At 41.7% G+C, this 23,686-nt stretch overlaps 2 protein-coding genes across 2 annotated transcripts; one reads left to right on the top strand and one right to left on the bottom strand.

The window, feature by feature from the left end:
* Positions 1-9,502: 9,502 nt before the first annotated feature.
* Positions 9,503-17,097, bottom strand: LOC120903896. Its single transcript, XM_040313563.1, has 5 exons — positions 16,569-17,097; positions 10,940-11,305; positions 10,518-10,833; positions 10,107-10,326; positions 9,503-9,877 (listed from the first exon to the last, which is right to left on the bottom strand). The coding sequence occupies exons 1-5, from the start codon at positions 16,761-16,763 to the stop codon at positions 9,670-9,672; spliced, it is 1,305 nt and encodes a 434-aa protein (XP_040169497.1). The 5' UTR covers positions 16,764-17,097; the 3' UTR covers positions 9,503-9,669.
* Positions 17,098-23,012: 5,915 nt separating this feature from the next.
* Positions 23,013-23,651, top strand: LOC120899837. Its single transcript, XM_040306103.1, has 2 exons — positions 23,013-23,266; positions 23,345-23,651. Exons 1-2 carry the CDS (start codon positions 23,117-23,119, stop codon positions 23,606-23,608), a joined length of 414 nt encoding a protein of 137 aa, XP_040162037.1. The 5' UTR covers positions 23,013-23,116; the 3' UTR covers positions 23,609-23,651.
* The last annotated feature ends 35 nt before the right edge of the window (positions 23,652-23,686 follow it).

Genomic DNA, 23,686 nt, shown 5'->3' with positions numbered 1-23,686 from the left:
CTTCTGCAGCTCTGCGGTAATAAGGAAGCAAACCGTCTTGCGGCGCCCTCAAGCAATTCAGACCGCATCAGCACGTTGCGCTGTGAGCAGTGCTGGAATGCCGACAGACAGATGACAGGTGTGCAGAGTAGCGGTCAATATAATACAGGCAAGAGAACGGCAATGACAAACAGAGTTCGTTCGGTCGTTTTTCTGCTTGCTTTTTAGTTGCTTGCGGGCTGAACACACTCAGCTGATTTGCGTTTATGTTTGTGCGTAATGCAGCTTCAATGAGGGTGCTTGCCGGTGCATGATGCAAGCTGTTTTAAAACGGAAACATTGATCTTGAAGTTAAAACGATCGTGTAAAAGGCTGACATACTTAATCATCTTTTAATTCAGTTCCTTCCTTAACAAATTAAGATGCCCATTCCTCACTAATGTACCCCGGTCAGTGAACTGTTTAAATCACCCTCTACCCAATTGCGTGTGTGGTCTGGGGCGCTGATAGAGCAATTAGGTTAAACAACACGAGACAAAAAAGCTACCGACAGAAGAAAAAAAAAACAAAATTAAACAATGTAAACCCATACTGAACCCTGCAAACTAGTTCGCTTCCGAACCGATTAAACGATCGTAAAACTGTCCCATAAAATTGTCATAAAACCGATTGGGCGTACGTTTTTTTTGGGCAGGTTACACGAAGAATCGGGAGGGCGTGAGGATTATCGAAATGCCAAAACAAAGGCAGCAGCAGCAGCAGTAGCAACAGCACATAAAACACGCGCGTTATGCTCGTTAAAATTGGTCGGTTCCGATTACCTTCTCCACGGGAAAAGCGGTTGCGTGGCCGATGGGGAGTGGTCAAACACATGGACATGGATTTCATTTGTTTACGATCCTGCTGTGTTTGTATTCCCAACCCTGCTTGGGGTTGCGTTCCAGAGCGGCGGGTGGTGATGATAGTTGTGTTGATTTTTAATTTACGACCCTTTCAGGTGAACTTGGAATTTGTAATAGGATCGTCTAAAGCAGGCACGTTTTGTGTTGTGTCCGGTGAGTTGCATGTGGCATTTAGAAGATCGTTGCATTTTTCTGCGATAAAATGAAAAGCGAAAACGTTCTATATCTTATCTGTCGAAGGAATGCTTTCATGCAAAGCAAAATCTTCGTGCAGGATTTCTCCCACAGGGTAGAAGCGTGATCACAATGATTCGCACAGACTGGATGGCCTTCGAATGAGCGAACATCACGCCACCGATGTTTTCGATTTTGCATTTTTTAAACCTGATTTCAGAGAAGAAGAAAAAAACTGAACAACCTACATGGACAAGCGGCTTGATAGTTTTGAGTTGGCCGGTTTATTTCTGTACTCCGCTCTGTTCTGACCGCACTTCAAATGCCTTTGACAGTGACCGTGTGATGACTGTTCGATCATTACTCGTTCTAAACTGCTCGTAACCTTAAAGAAACTGTTTTGCTATATCTTCCACCCCTGGAAGGTTGAGTTCATCTTTTAAGCCTGGGGGGCACATTGAAAAGCACTAAAAATAAATACCATTACATAATGTACACCCTACGCACACACACGCACACGTACGCAGCAACTTCCCATCATCATGTCCATCAGCCCGTACACACGTGTGCGCATCGATCTGTGTGCGCTTGGCAACGGCGCGTTCGAAACCGCGCAAAACCTGTATCCCTACGCGCTGCTTGTTGCGCTTCGCCGTTGTTGTTGTTTGGTGCTGTGCATTGTTTTGTATTATTTTGGTATTCGTTGCTTGTTTGTTGCTGTGTTTTGCTTCTTCGTTTTGCTTCTGCCTTAGTCTTATTTGTTCTGTCTCCATCTCAGACAGCTTGCCAAACCCGTTTTGTGGAGATCGGCTTTTTGTTTTGCAGCTCGATGAGACAGCGAAATTGGTTGCCGAGCCTTTTCAGACTTCGAACTTTGTGCCGCTTTCTAGAGGGTGTCTTGTTGCCGCGTGGACCAGCCTCCAGGCAAGCAAAGACAACACATTTTAATCGGATTACAGCGTGTGTGGTATGCGATGTTTTTTATGTTATTTCACAAATTAAAGAATTATGAAAATCGGAATTAATACTTTAGACTATAACATGTAGGTAACAGTCACTCATCTCACAATCTGATGCCTAAAATCGATCCTTTGGACTATTGGAATGATTAATCTAAGAACAATATTTTTTTTTTTTCAAAAATGTCACATTATCATTTTTATGATAACATTAGCGTCAGCTTTATCAGTTTTATCGCAATAATTTAAAATGTTAGTCATTTATTATTATATACTACTAATACGATTAAACATTAAAACATAAATATTACGTATTAATCTCTCTGACTTAATTGGCGGTCCCGTGGTACAGTCGGCAACTCGTACGACTCAATAACATGCCCGTCATGGGTTCAAGCCCAAAATGGACCGCCCGTAGCAAGGATTGACTGTCCGACTACGTGGTAATGAATTAAGTCTGGAAAGCCTGTATAGGCCGGCATGTCCGCGTAGGACGTTACGCCAAATAGAAGAAGAAGAAAACTATCTAACTTTCATCAAATTTTCTTCAAATCATAAGTGAACGTATCCTATAATAAGATTTACTCAAATATTGACCTACAAATGTTGTATCGGTTGTTTATTGGAAGTTAGTCAGATTCTATGCAAAAAGGCGCACAAACTCAATAAAATTAATGTATTAAAGTAAATTAAATAAATTAGAAGGCCAACTCTCCATGAAATAGTGATCACTATTTTGCAAAAAAATAAATCTTTTATTTGTATGATATAAACTATGCGCTTGTCACTATCACAAATTGGGGCCCTTTACGACTCCAGTCAGCTTTTTCTAATGGAATTTCACAGTTGGAGGCTGAAATCATGTCAACACTCCATACAAATACACACACAAAACTAGACTGCGATTTGCAGTCTAGATTATTTCAACCTCAAAGCTAGAATTAGATTCGAGTGCCTGTTTTCCGTACGAGCATGAGTTTTCACTTATGCCAAGATGCATTGAAGAGATCAGGTGATGGGATCTAGAATCAAAGTGTATGTAGACCAGGTGGTCTCATATCATGTTTTTTATAACCAAATTTGAGCGTCACTTTTTGACAGTACGGGTGAAAACTTTTGTTCAAACAGGATTACTGGAAACTTGACGAATACACAAAACACTCTTGAAATCTTCAAAAGCAGAGGCGATAAAAACCAGACTTCTAAATACATACACCATGAGATAAGCCTACCTGTATATTATACCAACTTTGAAAGCTGCTCGAAAACTGCAACACAATGCAAACAGCTGACAGGCTGAAATTTCAGCCTACGAACTTAAAACGGAAAGGAGCCCGTTGATAGAGTTCTTATCAGAACTCTGACGTCCTTGAACTTGGTAATTTGGTTACAAAAAAAAACGCCTTAATCACTAACGAGCTCATTTGGAGCTAATCGTCAAAAGAAAGAGTATTATTGAAAAACAAATTCCTTTTTTTCATTCAAAGTGCCATAACGCACAGAAATGCTTGTGGAAACACCTCATAATCTTATGCTTGCAAAGCAATCTTCAAGTTTTGCTTCAAGAGAAGCAATTGCAACCTCTTGTAGCTTCAGCAAGTGTTAGATAAGAGATAAGAGAGGAAGGAAACACTAAAGTCATATGCTCTGCATTAACTACAACATGTCCACTACTCAAGCTCATCATCATCGATTGCAAAAGTAAAGAGTTATATGACGCTACCCGTGTGTTGCTGCAAGGCCAAGAAATGGTCAAATGAAATTTTAAAACCTCATCCACTTTTATTACTCGCCCGACAATCCATTTCCCACACTGCACAGCACACACTTGGTAAACCTATTGCCTATTGGTGCATTAAGCTTGCGAACTACCCCTATTTGCACATTAGCACACACACACATCGGTGGCATTACTGCCAGCCCTTGATCCCGCGTCGGTTTACGCCAACCAGTGCCGACTCAAGGACGCCAAGAGAGACGATGATGACGCGACCCATATTGATGGCGTGGTCTCTTTTTTTGTTTCTGTATACCTTTTGTTTTGCATTTCACTGCACTTGCTGCTGCTGCTGCTTGCAGTGCTGCATGTGCCCGATGTTTTGCTACCTTGGGCGAGGTTGCTGACCATAATGGACACATTCGAGTGATCGCACAAAAGAATGGGCAGAGAGAGAGAGAGAGAGAGAGAGAGAGAGAGCGAGAGTTGGTGGAGAAATGTTTGAGAAATGTAGTTCACCGTTACCCAATATCGATGGATTTGTTTATTACCGCTGAGGTGTCAATGACATACTGCATGTTGCTGTTTTGTTTCAGCTCAAACAGCTGACAAACTGCTGATCCTATACGAGTTGTCTTAACATATTTTTTTAATTTATAGAGATTAAGATTTATTGCAATAAAGCCCCATTTACTGTAAATGTTAAAGAACGATTAACAAGGATGACGATAAAAAACCACTCCTACAAGAAATCCACTCCGTACAATCGATTCAAAACCAGACGTCCGGTCGGGTGTGAATAACCTTCACTTTCTTGCGTTCGTCCGTTCAGCACGTTCAGGTCTTGCAGGCGATAGGGAGTGCATTGCCACCGGTTACATCGAAGACCATTTCAGTGTGCATCTCTATCAGCTGCATACCCGGAAGCTTTTTTGCATTATCACACTCGAGAAGCCTCACTTGAGACCAGACTGAGTACATGAGCACGCAAACGCCACAATAGAGGCATTGTAATTTCAGTGAAAGAGAATCTCAAACCCAATTCTCCGAGGAAATTAAACAACCACCACCTCTGCAATATGCAGTGAAATGACCTTCGTTTTCAAGGACATTCGAGGATTGGGTACAAATAGCAGAAACGATCCTCCAAAAGTCTTATTAGCTACCGTCGTTTGCAGTGCACAGCCGTCTGTTATAGGTACGCCTACAGATGTCGGCAAATCTTCGCCCGAAAGTCTGGAATGTTTTATTTTACATTTTTTCGCGCCCCCAACACCCGTACAAGTGCAGTATAAAATTGGTTTTCCCGATAAATTTCCTCTCCCCAATAAAAAAAAAGCTTGCCAATCAATTCTTCTTTCATGTTCGTTGACCTTGCCGCACCAATCGGGAATCGGGACTGCGTGATTGTGTGTCTGTGTGTTGCATTTGCGATTATTATAATTATATCCGATGATTTATAATTATATTGACCCAACGTGGTCGTGAGAGGCATTTTAATGATTTTACTATATAAAATTAAACTCAATCCAAGGTTATTGTGAGGTAGGACTGTAAGGGAATGAAATGTAATTCCCACTCCCAACTATAAGGGGAGGTTGGCTTTCCCTTCATTGGCTCGGCCCACATGGCACATTGTTGCCGGGACGTGTGACCCCACAGCCGCTGCCAGCACCATCATTATCAGCGTTTATTATGCATTCCATGCTCATGTTGCAGGCTTGGGTCAATTGCATCCCGACATCTCGACAACCACCACCACCACCACCATCATCATGCTTTGACTTCAGCTTCGTATGCAGCACCGTCTCACCATGGCACACGGAGTGTTTCGCCTCTCTCCATACATTGCTTCATTTACTCACGCATTCATTCGTAGCATAAATTTTATGCCTATTGTTGTTTCATTTTTTTTTTGTCACCATTCCCCGCAACACGTCATATTGCATCGAAAACTGCAAACAAAAATAGGGAGAAAAAGCAGGTTTTTGATCAATTAATTGGCCGGCTTGATCTCTCGCCACGACCGGGCGTCGTCCTACATTCGTATCGCAGCGCGTATGCGTGAGTGTGTGTGTGAGTGTTTTAATTTTTATTGTGATAAATGGCACCGGGACCTTTAATGGGGCCAGACTATCATTTTCATTTCTTTTCTTTCGCTTCGCACACTTTCCCGCGCCCCGTTTGAGCTCTTCTCATTTCCATGACGATCCAGCAGCAACACTGGTCATCATTATGCAGAGCAACAGTTTGTGCCGTTTGCAGCGTTACATAATGAACCATGTTGTGTGCGTGTGGGGGGGGGGGGGAGGAAGGAGTTGGTAAGGGAAGGTTTCGCTAAATGAAACCATTTAAAGTTTGTTTTTTTTTTTCATTTTCAAAACGAAGCGCCCAAAGTGAGATCACTCTTCCCTCGACCCGAACCTCGTGCAGGCGGATGTTATGGTTAGATAGAGCCGCGATTGTGAACACAATCGATGAAAGTGTGCCTCGGCTGCCGTTCAAGGGGAACAGCAAACGCGATACTTATAAGAGCAAGTAGAAAGGGGAAGAAAATCAGATAAAAATAACCATTCCCTGGTACGGATGGGGACTGTTTCTGCGAATCTGTTTTGTGGTAGAGAAGGAGGATTTTGCTACCGACCGGCGAATATTGACTGCATGTCCATCAACTGACCTACGCTAACACGCATGACGACACTGGGCCTCGGCACGCTACGCTACTTAGAGTCTAGAAATACATAAGACATGTATCGGATAAAATAAGAATAACTGTAGCCATGTTATTGCTGTTCATCAATCAGAAATTCAACATTTGTGTTGAATTATTTTTGTGCTATTGCTGCTCATTAATTTTACTATTTGAATATTATTGATCTAATTCAATGCTGCATTAACAAAAGTAATCACACGCATTCCCACCAAATGCGTTTTTTTTAAATTATTTTTGTCATATGTTTTACCGACCAAGCTTCAATAACTATTATTAATTAAATGTAATGAACAAATGGATTTCTCATTTATCTACTTTTCCACAGTTACGGTTGCTTCGGCGTCATGTAAACCATTATTTATTGCTCTTTTGAGCGGTACTAGTTAACTTTGGGAAAGTTTTATAAAATATGTAAGTATCGATAACGTATAAATCATTTTATTTACACACATCGTATTTAAATTTGAACTCCCTTCATAACGAATTTCAAACGTCTTATGCTGCGTAGAAAGAGATGGCTGCAGATGCACGGTACAAGAGCAAAAGCTTCTAGGAAAGCTTTTATCATAATGGTGAGAGCTTTAAGCACGGACACAAAAGAAAGCTTTTCTGTTTGTCTTTTACCTGAAGTTTTACTATTTTTAACGGTTTTTCTAACGAATATTTAAAAAAAAAATATTTAAGATACTAGTAAAACGTTATACATTATTTATAACAATTCATACATAAAATACAGCACACAAAAAAAAATTATTGAAATATGATAAACAATAAAAAAAAGAAATATGATATCTTATGTTGTTGTATGTACAGGGACGGCTGGTTTATTCGATAGATGCGTTAGCTCCTACAAGGCTGGATGGAATCGAGTCTCAATCGAACCGTTTTCCCATTGCAAAGACTGAGTATGCAGCTGTATTAATAATTCTCGAAGGCCTGTATAGGATAGCATGACCGCATAGGTAAACAAGAAAGAAGATAGTTTGTTCGTACAATAGCCTTGAATGTCTTTAAATTTTCAATAACTAATGTCTTACTAATCATAAACTTGTTAAAAATTAGCAATTTTTTTTTTGTTGTATTTAAACAGATTATTATTCCTCATAATTATTTAAGCTAAAGGCATGTGCTCTTCACCACCTGCAAGATGTTCTTGAACAGCTTCTTCTTCTTCTTTGGCTCAACAACCGTTGTCGGTCAAGGCCTGCCTGTACCACTTGTGGGCTTGGCTTTCAGTGACTAATTGATTCCTCCCCATAGCAGAATAGTCAGTCCTACGTATGGCGGCACGGTCTATTTGGGGATTGAACCCATGACGGGCATGTTGTTAAGTCGTACGAGTTGACGACTGTACTACGAGACCGGCTCTTTCACATATTATATTGACATTACAATAAAGTCTCAGTTCTTACGCATGATTTTCAACACATAACAAAGAACCAGCTTGAGACGTGGTGAAAATCATGTGAAAGAACTGAAAAATTATTGTGATGTCAATACAATGGCTGGTATTATTGAATCCGTTCGTAGCGGGAACGTACGGCGCTCACATCAAATTCTAGGGATGGCAACTCATTTCTTGAGCCCGGTCCTACAACGCCGCAGTGAATAACTGTAGCAACCATCTAGTACGTAAGGAAAATGAGTGTCGGGACGTACGCCGCCGCTACGAACGGATTCAATAATACCAGCCAATGTGTGATAGCTGTTGAAGAACATCTTGCAGGCGGTGAATACAGGGTTTTGCAAGCCACTTTCGAATGTGCACATAATTATTCACCACATCCAAGATGTTTTTCAACAGCTGTCAAATGGTGTATTTGCTTCAAAATGAAATTTCAGATTTAAACACACAACAAATTCAATTCAATTTCAATTTCTTACGCATAATTTTCAACACACCACAAAGATCTGTCAAACTCAATCCAGCTTGAGACGTATTGAAAATCATGCTGATGAAATTAAAAGCTATATTGATGGAAATGAAATGTCAAATTGATGTGGATTTACATCTTGCACGCGGTTAATAACAAAGTTTAGATTTGAAAATTGAAAAGGGGAGGTCACGTGGTACAGTTGTCAACTCGTACGACTCGATAACATGCCCGTTATGAATTCAAACCTAGAACGGACCGTCCCCTCGTAGCAAAGATTAACTATCCGGATGTGTGATAATGAATTAAGTCTTGAAAGCCTCTGTAGGCCGGTATGTTCGCGTAGCACGTTACGTCAATAGAAAAAGAAGAATAAGAACATTTGAAAGTGACTTTGAAACCCCTGTAAAGATAAGCACATGCCTTTAGTTTGAACACCTCTGTGGAATAGTATGCAATTGCAACATTTGACAATTGTTGAAAAACTTTTGGCAAGCAATGAACAATGTTGGAAACATTGGAAATTGACTCGAAAAACCGTGTATTGTAGTGGCTTCACAATAAAGTCTCATTTCTTACACATGTTTTTCAACACACCACAAACAACTGTCCAACTCAATCCAGTTTGAGACGCGTGGAAAATTAAATCAAACAATATTGTTATGTAATCACAACATTTGACAGCTGTTGAAAAACATATCTCAAGAAATGAAAAATGCTGTACAGATTAGAAAGTGACTCAGCAAAACCCTGTAATATATTCCATTAAGAGGCTATTGTGCTCTTGAATATTTTAATGCTTAAAATTTATAGTTTCCTATTACAGCTAATGATTTGCTAACGCATATGATGAAATGAAGCAACAGCAATCGACAACTCAACGACTGCTGACCTCACTTCTGATTAATTCCACGGTAATTCAATTTGGTAAAACGTGTCTCAACAACTTTCATTTCCAGGGAAGCAGCAATAGCGAGTTTTGTATGATATTTATCACATCCGGTCAAATGGATTGTATTCATGGAACGCTTCAGATTGTGATACGAAGATTGTTGGAAAAGAGCAGAAAGTCATCTATTAAATATTTAGCCTGTGAAGGAAGTGCGCATGATACTTTTCCCAAGACAGATAAAAACAAAATTTTCTTCCATTACAATCAACATTGGTTTATTTTTCTTCATTTATTTACGTGATATAAGTTATTGGTTTCTGTTTATTTATTTTTATATTTTTCCTACCATATTTACACCTAAACAAACGTTCACCTCGAAACCACCATGTTTTACGTTTAATTGAACGCATCCTTTAAATGTTCACTTGCCCAAAACTCAAACCCACCGACCACCGGGCCCTATATCCAGCCCCGCTGATCGTAGATCCGCAGCGTGACCTCGAGCCGCCGATAGTAGTCCTCCTCTACCAGGTTGTCGTTGAAGAACAGTGCCGCGTCCTGTTCGCTCTGGTCCGGGATCGATTCCTTGCGCGCTAGCACCACGCGCAGCATCGATACGATGTGATACAGCTCGAACGGTGCGACCCGGTCGATCTCCTCCCGGAAGCTACCAAAGCAAGGACATGGGACAATAGAGACGGGTGAGAAACAACGAAACAAACCTTCACCTCCACCTTCCAGCACATTTGTTAACGGCCGCGTGCGTGCTAATAATTAATTGCTTTTGGGTTTTTCGTCCCACCAGCGGGTACACACTGTGCCTGTGTGCAAACATAAGCGAAACCTAATGCCCTGTCGCGCGAGCTTGGGTACAAAAAAAGGGAAAACCAACCCACCTTACAAGCGTCAGTTCGTCCTGGGAGGGAAACTGCAGCCGGGCCAGGTTGGCGGCCAGCTGCTGGAAGTAATACTCGAAGTAGCCGTCCAGCTGCGCCTCCAGCTCCGGATCGTTGACGCTGGTGATGATGAAGAAAATAACGTCCCGCACGAGCGAGTCCATCTGTATCAGCTGGAAGTCGACGAACTTGAGGCTGCACGGGACCTGCCCGGTCGGGTCTGTATGTGTGTGTGTTTGTTCGCCCGATAAGCGCATCGGCGTGTCGGCGTGAAATGGATCCCAATCCACGCAAAACAAATGAAGCCGAGGGTATATAGTAAAAATAGGATACAAAAAGGGACGTGTCCGCTTTGTTAGTTTTCTTTATGACATCAAATGGTGACAAACTGGGAAAAGGAAGAAAAATTACCATATTTGATCATCATATTGTTCACCCACAGGTCGTTGTGCAGCATGGTACAGTAGCAGGTCAGCTGGTCCGAGATCAGCTGCGCCTGGCGTCGATGGCACTCGTTTATCTTGGCGTAAGCCCGCCCGGCCAGCCCCGCCTCGACCCCGGTCCGGAGGATATCCTGCCGAAACACATCCATCATCTGCCGGAGCGTCGCCTGGCTCAACCCCGCATCGATATCAATCTTGACGAGATACTTATGAATGCCTGCCTCAAACACGTCCGGCTTCAGGTAGCGCAACGCTATCGGGATCGCATGAAACAGGGCCAATTTCTAAAGTAAAAAAAAAAAAGGAAGCAATAGGAAGCGAACGAACGAAACGGGTTCCAAACAAAAGGGTATCCACTCAAATCCTTTTCTACTCTCTGCCCAACCTTACCTTCAGCACATATCGGGCCAGCTCGCGGTTAAAGCCTTTGCGACGGTCCGCCGTAACGTAGCCGGCCAGCTTCAGGTTTTCGAACAGCATCACACCGTCCTGGTCCACCTTTTCCACCGCAGGGTCTAGCGAGACGCGCGCATTAAAGCAGCGGCAGAACACATCGATCAGTTCCCCATCGCCGTCGAAGCCTTGCTCGCGCTGCAACGCCAGCAGGCTGGGCACTATCTTCAGATAGACGGCGGCTTCCTTCACAAACGTGATGTCGATTTGAAAGATTTCGAGAAATTCCTCACTGCTCGGGCGCATCTTGGCCACGAGGTGCAGCAGCTCTACCGGCGGTTGATCGTCGTTGCTCGAGTTGTCCTGATTGGGAGTAGGCAAATAAATATTATTATGAAGTTTTTTTTTTTTTAATTTATTATTTTTATTGTATGAACTATTTCTAGAGGTTTTATTACAATATGTTGAAACAACAGACAAGCGTCTTGCGTGGCTCAGAGTAGACTATAATTTACAATTTAAAATGCGGTGTAAATTCATTTTAAATTATAAAAATCCCAAGCACAGATATATTTACCAGGGATCCATACTTAAAAAAAAAAAACAAAAAAATACAGAAAATGAATCTTATTAAAAGGCAAAACTAATTTGCATGTGAACAACTAATGGAGTCGCCCAGTGTTTAATTGTTTTACAGCATTACACAAATACTAATTTACTAAATTAGTGATGATTCGTTGATGTCTATTTTTTTACAGTTTTAATAAATCAAATCGTTTTTTTTCAGACACTGGTAGAATAAAAAAGTCATATTTTATTTATTAGTTGATCAATTAGTAATTACGCGAGGAGCTAACAGCGTTAGATCAGCAGCAACAGCTGTTGTGCTGATGATGAAGCAGACAACGAAACTATGGTCAATGTATTCGATTCAAATCACTAAAGTTTTCATAAATTTACGCATATTTATCAGAAGAAGTTGAAATATCTTATAAATATTAAATACAAAATACTAGAAACAATGGTAATTTATTTTATTGGGTAATTTTGTCTACATTGATTGAAAGTTCAGTGACCCAAACGTGTCCCAAAGCTGTGTGGTCACTTCTCAAGTGTTCACATCTCCCCATCGCAAGATCAGTTTCAACGTATACTCAACTTATTTTCGATATTATTTGGGTCAGTGATAAATGTTGAACACTGGAAGAGTTCGACAGCACAGTCAGCACAATGCTCGGCCGCCTGAGGACATTTGGTCACCCGACTTTAAAGTAGAGCTTCACATTCAGCATGTCTACTGGTCGCCCGATGCCTAGACCGTCACAATATTTAGCATTTCAGCTTCAGTAAATTCCAGCATTGTTTTCCAGAACTTTTAATTTTTTATATGAAAATCTGTTACGATAAGGAATTGTTTCTTCGGCTTTGATGCATGGTATAAATATTTGTTTAACATTTACAAACAAGTTTTGATGAACAATTTCTGCCGTTTAAGAAAGTCGTTGCATTTATTCAGTAGGTATTTAGTCTCTTTTAGTTGTTCGGGTGACCAAAATATGGTATCAAATCATTTCAAGCAGTTATTTATATTTTTCAGTTTCTTTTTAAAGTATTAAAAGTAGTTAATAGACTGTATTCGGATAACACAATTGAAATATGTTGTGTATAAATTTTAAAACAATGATCATTTATTTTTCAATCATTACAACTTTAAAAGAAACCATTCAGTACAACTGTTCCGAGGTAAACAACTTTTCCCCGTACCTCGAAGTACACCATTAATCGCATTAAACAAATCATCTCATCACAAAAATGACGAAGCATCGGGCCACTTTAAGCAGCCTCAACCCCGGTGAACCATTTTTCATTCAAATTCTACCATTCATGGCATCGAACAACTGGCACTTCATTCCGCAAAAGCGGGAAAAACATCTTTCAACACAAACACCTACCGAAAGCTTTAAAGTGAAGTATGTTGTTTTGGGAAAAAAGTGGCCAAATAAGAAGAAGAAGAAGAAGCGGCCAAACGCACAACAAGATGGAAAGGAAACACAATTTGCATCAACTCAAGCATCGCATTTACTTGTACGAGCGTTGTAACGGTGCAATTGATGGACGCAAGGGAGAAAAAAAGGAAAGTAAACGGCTTTCAATAAATCACTTCGACACTCGGCTCAGAAGTGTAAGTGAAGTTGACGTTTTCTTCCTCCTCCAACCACCATCCGCCCCAAAAAAAAAAAAAAGAAGGACACCCCTAAACACAGCTGTTTCCGACCGCTTTTTTTTGGGGGGTAGCAGGTCCATTTCAGCTTTTTGCTTGAATGATCTGCTTTTTCTCGTTATTGTTCACGCATTCAGGTTCACAGATCTTTAACCTGGCTGTACCGCTGCACAGTTCGATTCAATAGAGAAAGAAAGGAAAGGTTTGACCGTAGGCCGCAAAATTTAATGAAACACAGCACGGCGCTAGGGCACAGAAATGGTAGCCAGATCTTCCGGCAGTTATGAAAAACCATTGCTGGATCGAAAAAATGGTTGGCTCTTTTTCTTTTTTTTTTTTTGCTGAACTACCAAAACAAACACCCTGGAAGCAATGCGGAGGTTATTTTTGCTCTTTTTTTTGTGCAAAGGAGTGGGAGAGTTTTTCTTTTCTATTCGCCTGAACGTAGGATAAAGCTCGAAAGAGGAACGTATCCACTACCGATTCCATTAAAAAAAGCGTTGGAAATGTCTTCGGTTAAATAGGAAAATTCCCAGAATCCTTAGTCTCGAGTCTCGCAAAGAGGTCCTTTCCAGTGAATCATTAAATAATCAGAGAGAGAGAGAGAGAGAGAGAGAGCGCAATGGATATTATAATAATACAAAAAAGCACACACCACACATACCATAATTAAGCAACCTATTCAATGCATAAGTGGTTTTGCTAATAATTCCCGGAAGAAGAAAAGCTTTAAATTACATACAACCTTTGAAACAAGTTTCCAAAAGCTTCATCCATTGTTAATGATATCTTTCATACGAAATGCTTCACAAAAAAGGCACTCAAAAGCATTTGAGGCTCACTTCGCGTTAAACTATCTTGCATTGCTCCTAACAATCTTATCACAGCTTGATACAACAACAATCACCAGCATAGTGGAACACAGCCCAAAAACCATTGCCTTGGATGCCATTCAGGCGAAATGTTTTTCCGTCCCATTAGCACGTGGTTGATGGAAACTTTCGCTCTGGCGCCCGAATCAAACCATTCGCCACGTCATTAGCAGACGACACACAATCACGCTCACACACACACTCACACGCAAGAAACGTGCTTTCTGCTTTTTTCGAACAACAAAAATGAATGGAGAACGAAACGAAGAAGCAAAATATATCTAAAAAAACAACACGAAAACAAAATAAATCAAAACAGCTATTCTTTTCCCCTTATTTGGTGCGATTTTTCCTCCTCTCTTGCCGTGCCTTGTTCAAGGTTAAAGATGTACACACTCATACACATACACACGGATAAGGCGGATAAGTGTGTTGGTGTTGGATAAGAACAAGGGACCGATAAATCATGTTCCACGCCACGGCATTCACCTGTTGCCGTTGGCTGGTTGGGTTTTAGAAGGATTCGCATGCACTCTTCTGTCTTTCTTTCTCTACTACCTTAGATTGTTTGAAACAATGTGCATGACGCAAACGCTCCTGGGCAGGAAACGTGCCTTACCCATAAGGAATGGGTTGAGAACATTTATTCGTGCCTTTCTTTTTTCTTCTCCAATCATCATTCTTGAAACCGGTGCAGAATCAGGTGTCTTTAAATAACTTTACCTTGCTATCGCGCTTCTTGTGCGTTTTTTTGTTGTGTGTGCAGAAAAACAGCATCATTTCTTCTTGTTTCCATCACTTTGTGTGTGTGTGTGTGTGTGGCAAGTATTCAATCAATTGATCATAATTAATCATCCCTGTACGAAGACCGCTTCGCATCGAACGCGAAAAATCCATCCGAGCATCACTTAAAGGGAATCAAAATGGGAAAGATCACTCGGCACTTACTTTCAAAAAAACAAAACAAATATCCTCCCTCCAACCCTCTTATGAATTTGAGTTCTTTTTTGCCTGCCTTCACCACCTGTAGCTAATAATATCCAGCTGTAGCTGTGAAGCAGTTCCAGCAACGGAAGAAGATTGAAAAATAAAAAAGAAAAAAACACACCGAAATCCCCGTTCCTTCTCCAAAAAGCGTACACTTATACACCTCTTTCTTTAAAGGAAATCCTTTTCAGACGAAACCCATCGCCGACGTCGAACATCCTCTTGAAATGAAAAAAACCAATCAAACGTATCTCACATTTACACCTTCCAGCGAAGCGAAGCAATAGATAACACGCCCGAATCATGCCCGAGGATGATGGTGCTATCGATGCTCGCAGAGAAATCGATTGCCCATGTGTGTCGAACGAGGAATGATATGTTTTTTTTTATATGTAGCAACATTAAACGCTGGTAAAATTCAGAACCAGAATGGTATTGAATTTGGAGCAGGGCGATATTGAGCGACGAGAGCACTCGAGCACGAGGAGCTTTTCCCTCGCTGCTTTTGACCATAAGATAAGACACGAACAACAACAAAAAGAACATCACTTTTGGTGCTCTGTTCATCACACACTGTCCTTTGTCGTGTGGCGATGTATGTGCGCTTGTTGCCACTTTTGCGACATCACATACACCATCCCTATACAAGCAGCACAATCAATCCAGTCAGCAACAGGAGATAGCATCATTTATCTTCGCCACAAAACTGATACACCTCCCGACATGCCCACCCCATGTGGCTGTTAAACCACCAGTCCTGTAGCGTCAGGAGAGGATTTAATTTACAATTTATGAGGCCACACGATCTAGCTGGCACCGCTCGTTGAAACGGGGCGTGCAAGATGGCTACGATGCTGGGATACGCTCAGCGTACTTTAACACAGCCACACACACACTTCATACGGGTCAGCGTCGGGAGTAGGGAATGGCATGTCAACACTTTCCCGTAAGATGGGATTTAATTTGATTAACCATTTACACTCGAGCCCGAGTCTTCAGAGTCGTTCGAGGCGACTCAGCTTCACACCATGCTGTGACACCATCCTCTTTGCGAACTGCCGGAAGGCAAAGCAAAAAGGGGAAACCAGAGGAAAAGGTTACGCGATTGTGTGTGTGTGTGTGTGTGTGTGTATGTGTGTGTGTGTGTGTGTGTGTGTGTCTTCCTTGTGATGAGCTTCCCGACCTTCGTGCTGCTAATTGCTTTGCCATTTTCTTGGTAGCGGAAAAGCAGCAGGCAAAAGTAAGACCATTCATCTGAAGCCGACTGGGCGCCTCCATCTTCAAACTCACCACGTGGTGAGTGTGGTTTGCGTGCTGAAGGCGGGTGCTACCGAGGGCTGTGTTATGATTAATATGCGACACATTCAGCTCAGCGTTTTCTTGCCCTTTCTTTTTGTGCTTGTGTACTTTCTTGAGCAGACACCTTTGCTTTCTCCCATTTCCGGTTGATTAATTTACACCCCCCGTAAGTGATTGGCTTGACAAAAACCCCGACCCACTCGCGATCTTGGTGCTGCCGCACACCGTATTGCACACAACGGTTTACCTTCTGCTCGCGGCGTTCCTGCACTGAAGCGTCCTGGGCGGTACGAACCGTAACGGCCAGCATGGTGCTGCCGTAGTTGTCGCCGGGCGCAGTTAGATACTCCGACTCGTAGCCGAGCACGCGGGTGCCGGCGGGCAGGACGGGCGCCAGCAGTCCCTCCAGGTCGCGTATCGCGGGCGGTGGAACGGTAGGCATGCTGTGGGATGCGCGCCAAATCAGCACCAAAAACAGCAACCGCACCACCAAACTAATGGCGTACGCGTGACTGAACAGACGACGCCGTGCGGGAAGCACGAGCGCGCGAGCGTGCCTGTGTTCCCTGTTTGCGCGCAACGACGTGTTAAGAGTGTTCTGGCACTTTTCCCACAGCACGTAACCTATTAACACTGTACTGTAACCGAGGTGCGGACCGAACCAAGCACCAAGCCTGCCCGGAAACCGATTGCTATCAGGACCGAACGCACCGAGCCGCACGCAACAACTGGCGCTTCTTTCGTGGACGATCGCACTGCACTGCTTAGCGCACGGGCGCACTATGGTCGCAGAACACGAACACGAACAGCGGTGCCGGTTGGATATGGCGTCGCCGAATGCGACTCCCGAAGCCGAACACTGGAGCCGTGGAGCGGTATTTAGGGAGCGCCAGCGAGAGGAAACTGAATGGAGAAGTGACGTTGTGCCAAACAGACGGCAATTGGTCAAGATTGCAACGCCGAGCGCGCCAAAACGGTTCCAGTTTTGAATGAATGGCTGATGCGCGATTGAGATAAGAGTTAGGAAAAAGGAATTTCATTGATAGCTTCACATTAAATTATTGAGATTTAGTGAAGAGATACATACTGTTATGGTACTTCATGGTTTGTTAACATCATAAAATTGGTCAAATGATGCTCGTATAAAGCTTATTTACAAAATAAATCCATTATAAGACTTATTCGTTTTTATAATGAATTACTAAACAAAAAAACCGCCTTATGTGTACTACTATGGATCTATTTCTACTTAGTTTAGGGCCTGTTACGCTGTGTGAACGTTCTAGTACACCCAAAAATATTATTTTGTTGCAGTTTACTTTTTAACCTTAATATTCATTTTTATATTTATATAATTGAAACGTTTGAGCTAAGTAATTTACGGTACAGTAATTCATAAAAAAGGTACAGAAAACAGACAAAAATGAATGTGAGTGATGACAGTGGATGAAGATGTCTGTTTCAACTCCTGCTGTTTCAATAGTAATTGCTAGATAAATTAATTTTCACCGTTTATTACAATATTAAACAATTACATAGCTCTTTTTTGTTATTAAAACGTTGTTTTGATGAATCTGCATGAGTTTGAATAAAGAATTGCAGGGATTTTCAAGTTAATTTCGAATGTAAACATTGTTAATCCACATCAATCTGACATTTAATTTCCATTAATATAATTTTTAAATTTCATTAGCATGATTTTCAACACGCCTCAAGCTGGAATGATTTGGTCAGTTCTTTGTTATGTATTGAAAATCATGTGTAAAAACAGAAAATTTCATTTTGAAACAAATAAAGCATTTGACAGCTGTTGAAAAACATCTTGGATGTGGTGAATAATTATGTGCACATTCGAAAGTGACTTGGAAAACCCTGTAATTTTCAACACTTCGACGGTCTGTTTTTTTTCACCGGGATTTGAAGCTGGATCTCATCACCCGTTGGCCGTACAAGTGTTGAAAATCGTGCTGAAGAAATTGAAAATTATTATGATGAAAATGAAATATTAGACTGATGTGGAGTAACTTCTTGCACGCGGTGGAAAACAATGTTTACATTCGATAGTAGCTATTGAAAACCCTGTAAAACTTATTTTGATAAACGGGTAACAAAATAAATAAATTGATATATTTTTAAGCGTGACAGAGTTACAAACTGCACAGAATAGCTATGTTCCTCTATTATTACTCTCTTGAATTCCGTTAAACTCAATTGAATTGGTTCACTTCAACGTGTAAGAGACCAATCATCGGCCACAGTACTTTTAACACATTTACAAACATTAACAATACCCTCTTTGGTATATAAAAGACACTTTTTTCTTTCTTTAACTTCTTGAACTTATCGACAAGTAACCTACCGTACAGCGATCCTCAGCCGGGGGCGTCTGTTGTTATTTCGTACGCAGCGTTATCATGGCGTATCAAAGCGTTTTTGGCTAATCGAAACGACTGCGTTTTTAAAACAGCGGGTGACGATAACAAAGAGCGATAACAAACATTAACCTACCCGATAAACCATTGATTATCTATTATCTTAATCCTACGCTGGGGAAGAGTTTGATAAAATGCTTTAAAGCGTTCTGTTTGTGTGCTTCTCTAGTTTACCCCAAAATTCAATCATGCCATGAACAAATAAATCAGGCCAACCTGTCCCAATCAAACACCGTTCAGGAGTACGAAAAAAACGGGACAGAAGTCAATCTCTATAAGCACCGTCCTGAAAGTAAAGCACTTCATCACACGCCCAGAACCCTTCGCTCGTTGACGCAATAGTTAAACGGTGGTCGGTTGATGATGATTTGGTCGTTTGCCGTGCGGTTCTTCCCATTCAAACAACACGCACCCGTATGTCGGTATGCAATGCATGCGGCATGCACTCGCAATAACCCTTCCCTGCATGCAACAGGGGGGCACACACACACATTCACACGTAAGAGGCACGGCTCTGCTGACATGTCACTGCCATGGACATTGCCGCCAAGTGACCTTGGCCTTTTTCAAACACAGTGTGTAGTGTATGTGTATACAGGAAGGGCAGGAAGGTAATTTTCGAATCGAAACCAGACCTAACCGCCTTGTTGCTGCCCCGTACTATCACTTTGCGTCTCTCTGCTCTGAGATCTGGTCAATTGACGCTGGGGATGAAAACCACTTGACTGGTTCATTGATTGGTCCTCTTCCGCTTGGTTGGGATTTATGAGTTTTATGAGCACTAAAATTATTTAAAATTTAATTAAAAGGATCTTCTTTAAATAGCTTCAGTTTTTTGAGTTCAAAATTATAAATTTACAACAAAATATTGTGCCAAATACATCCTAATGCTGCAATAAAATCCTCCCTTTGCACCGTTCTTTAACGCTTTGATTTACTTCAATTGACCACCCTCGTGCTATCGTGTCCATTCGTCGGCAAATGTCCCCACCATCATCTTTTGCAGCACTTGTCAACCCGATTGATCCACTAAATTATGCAGTAACAGTACTTAATAAAGAGACAAAAAAAGAGAAAACACCCAAAGCCATCCCGGCCCAAACCCCCCGCCCAGTGACTGCACACATTTGCCAATTTGCCAATTTCGTCCCATCACGCTCCATCTAGAAAGGGCTGGCTAGCGGCAGCACGAAATCACCATCCCCCTCCGCCATCATGATGATGATTTCTTTATTTATGGGATATAATGTCCCATCCTTCTCGACTTCTATTCTCGACACTGGGCGAGCGCGCGTACGCAAACGAAATGACTTTCTGTTTGTGTTTTACGGTTCGCGTTTGGGTTTTTGGGCCATCAATGGCCCGAGAATCTGACACTTCCGGAATATAATCGTGTGTCTTAATGGAGAGCTGAATGTTGGTTAGAGATTGCGAGAAGAAAGAAAGTATATTCTGCAATTCTGATTGACCTATCATTTTCAATTTGGATGGTGAGTTCATAGTTTTAGACGGCCTGTGATGGTATAAGAGCATTTATTATATTTTTTGAATCTTTATCGTTCATGTAATTGTTCTATTATTTACATATTGTGTCTTTTAAAATAAGTGAAGCATTTTTATTTTTTGAATTTTTATTATTTATCTTCATTTTTATCTTTTTCTTTTTGACATTTAGTGCATCAACCTATGTTATTTTAATGATTTAGAATAGCTGATTCTTTTTTCTAGTTTTCACTAATATCCTTACATTTTTCATTTCTTTTTGTTAAGTATTTTTATCTAGTATTCTGTACATCTTTTCTATCATTTCATTATTTTATTTTTGACATTTTTCATGTCTTTGTTCTTTTTTCTCGATTTATTTAACATTAATGAATGTCAATTAATTAATGTTAACTAAATAAATTAAATAAATAAATAAATAAATACTCATCTTTTTTTTAATAAAGTAACGATTGAATTTAACTTCAATAACAATACAGATTGTTAATTCTTGATAGCTGCAAATAATTAATCATTTTTCTTTAATTTTTTAAACATCCTAACTGATTACTAAAATTACATTTTTACTTTTAAAAAATGATTGAAAAAACTTTAAAAATGTTAAATTTTCCAAACTTGTTTGCACATATCTCATACATTGAGCAGTACGATTCGTCCTTAATTGCACAATTAACGTCAACAAAATTGTACATAGCACCAGAAAGCAGAAACTTGATAGCTTTACCACCCCTCCCCCTTGAAACAGCCCAAACCAAACAACAATATTAAATTGAGTCACCAATGCTTAACAAACATTCAAGTTCTAATGATAATTTTTAATACCCTCTCTAACGACGTTAGCGAAATTTTCCGTGCCCGCACAAAACTGACACTAATCCGCTCAAGTGGAAAACCACAACGCTCGCGGCCGCAGGTTCGCGATTCCCTTCCTGCCTTTCTACCTTTTCTGCCCTGGTCGCAAGAAAATCTTTACTTTGTCATTGTCAAATTGTTGACCTTTTTTTCTGGCACTGTGACGAGTCGTCGTTCGTGCCTTCTGGTTCGTGCCCTCCAGACCAGATCGCTTTTATAACATCAAAACAGTTCACCGCCTAAGCTCTAAGGTACCGCAAAAACTGCGTTAAAAATTGTGCTCTAGCAGAAAGGGGGGTAGGATAAGGGTACAAGGAGTTTGGCGACAAACAATACTTCCCCTCCATCATCAGCAGACGCGCACAAAACCGGAAGCTGATAGGCACACCGTTGGCCGCCGCCTAGAAATCAGTATCAGAGTAAGACTACCCGCGGCTGCAAAAGGTTAGGTGAGCGGCTGTTGGAAAGTTGCTCCGTCCTATCGTAACATGAAATTTTAATTAACGGCCACCGTCTTAGTTACAGCTAGAACGCAGCGGCACAGCGAACGACGCATAGGAAGGAGCACCAAAAGCAATCTGTTTCTCTAATTTTAGACCAATGCCCTTAAATGACCACCATCGTGGAGGGAAAGTTTTAATTACACACACACACACCCGGACGTGGTCGGATGGGACGCACAAGATGCAATTCGAGAGTATGGGGAGGGGGGGAGTTCCTCGGAAACGCCAACCTACGGAACAGGCTCAGGAAAACAATTATTCGATTAGTTTGTTGACTGACGGACTGACTGACTGTTGTTGTTCCTCCAAGTGCCCATTGCTGCCCTCCCAATCTCTCTGTCTCTCACTCCTCATATGAATTAGCAGAGGAGAGCAAGGTGTTATTTAATTTCTGCACTTCAACTTGTGCTCTGTCTCTCTCTCTGTCCTCCACTTCCGGACGTAATAAACTGCCGCAAGGGGAAAAAAGGCTTCACACCCACCGTACGAGTGTTTTGGCTTTTTGGCTTGATGCCGCCTGCTCCTGCTGCTCCGGGTTGAATCAAATTAGTTCGGTCTATTACCGGCGGCGACAAACGCCCCGTCGTCGTTGCTCGTCCTTATATATGTACCGTGCGCTACTGGCCAGCCATTGCCGGCGATGGGAAGACATCGGAATAGTCCCAGCAAAAGGATGAGATAACAGATTTTAATCATCACGCCGTTCACTTTGCTACAAGCGCACACATATACACACCGTCCTCGACGTCCTTGCGCTCGGCAGAGAAAGGATAACGAAGAAACGAATATCTGGTGTGTCCTATATCTGGTCGGTGCTGAGGAAAGTATTCGGCGTAGGAGAACGATGGTGTGTATCTGGTGTGTTTGTGGTCACGTCAGGGTGATTGTCACCATGTGGTACGTGATGGTGATGTAATTGATGCCTAAGGTCAATCCTGGAGCCGTACATCATCTCTCTAGGGAGCTCTGCGAACACAGCGACTATGAATGCACTTACGGATGCATAATCAGAAAGAGAGAAATGTCGAATGTTTCCAAATGCACAGATGTGGCTGATGTTGATACATAGAAGATATGAGATAAGTAATGAGAGACATATCTGTGGATTTATAGATAGTATGCAGCAGACGTTACGATTCTTTTGATTTAGTTTTTGCAAGCAATTTGCCATTTTATTGAAGATGTCAGTAGGAGACATGTCCAAATTACGACAATGTCCAAATGTAGTGTATTTTCTTGAGAAAGGGACCTAAGAATTAAAAGCATCTTTGAGGAAGAATTAAGTCCATGGCGTAGACTCATCGGAAGATTGAAAACTTCAACTCCAACAGAATGTACAAAGATCTCTACCGTTTCCCAAAAAACGTATCGTAGCAACCTGCTCATTGCTTTTTGCTTAGCAACCTCTTCAGTCGGGTGTCTTCATTCGGTGAGAAAGCGTCCACAGAAGCAGCAGTCATATATAGTGGACTTCTGGCAAGAATCAACTAATCAATCCATCCAGAATGTCCCGCTGCAAACCACCGAAACCGGTGTCCTTTCCCACGCCGATACGCTACGAATGGAGCAAGGCGTACCTGGCCCGACCGAAGGATAACCTCATCGCCCATCCGGACAGCTTGCTGAAGCATCCGTTCCGGCCATCGTTTGAGAAGGTAAGCTTTTGAGGAACGATTTTTTTTTTTTTTTAGCAAAGGACTGTATTTACTTTCTAAAAACACACACAAACACAGCATGGTGATCCAACTATGGACTGTCTGCTCGACTGGTCGTACGCCAGAATTTGGCACTCGGAGGCGGAAGCGTTTCGCCTGAACCGGACGTTTACGGAAAAACCGGCACCGAAGAAGAAGTTTCCGATCTACGCGAACCGTAAAGCGCCACTGGTGGAGGTGAGCAAGGAACGGTTCAACATGCGACGGTTCCAGAATGTGCCGGCCAAGGTGGAAACACGGCGTACCGCAGCAGCTCCATTGCGCCCGTTGTGTACTTTTTGAAGGGTGAATTTGTTTATTAGACGAAACTAAATTTCCCACACTATTTCGTCTGGTTGTGCCAAATCTAGTGTGTGTCAC

This window comes from Anopheles arabiensis, chromosome 3 (genome assembly GCF_016920715.1).
Source record: "Anopheles arabiensis isolate DONGOLA chromosome 3, AaraD3, whole genome shotgun sequence".
Classification (NCBI taxonomy): Eukaryota; Metazoa; Arthropoda; class Insecta; order Diptera; family Culicidae; genus Anopheles; species Anopheles arabiensis.
This window is presented reverse-complemented; position numbering and strand designations above follow the sequence as displayed.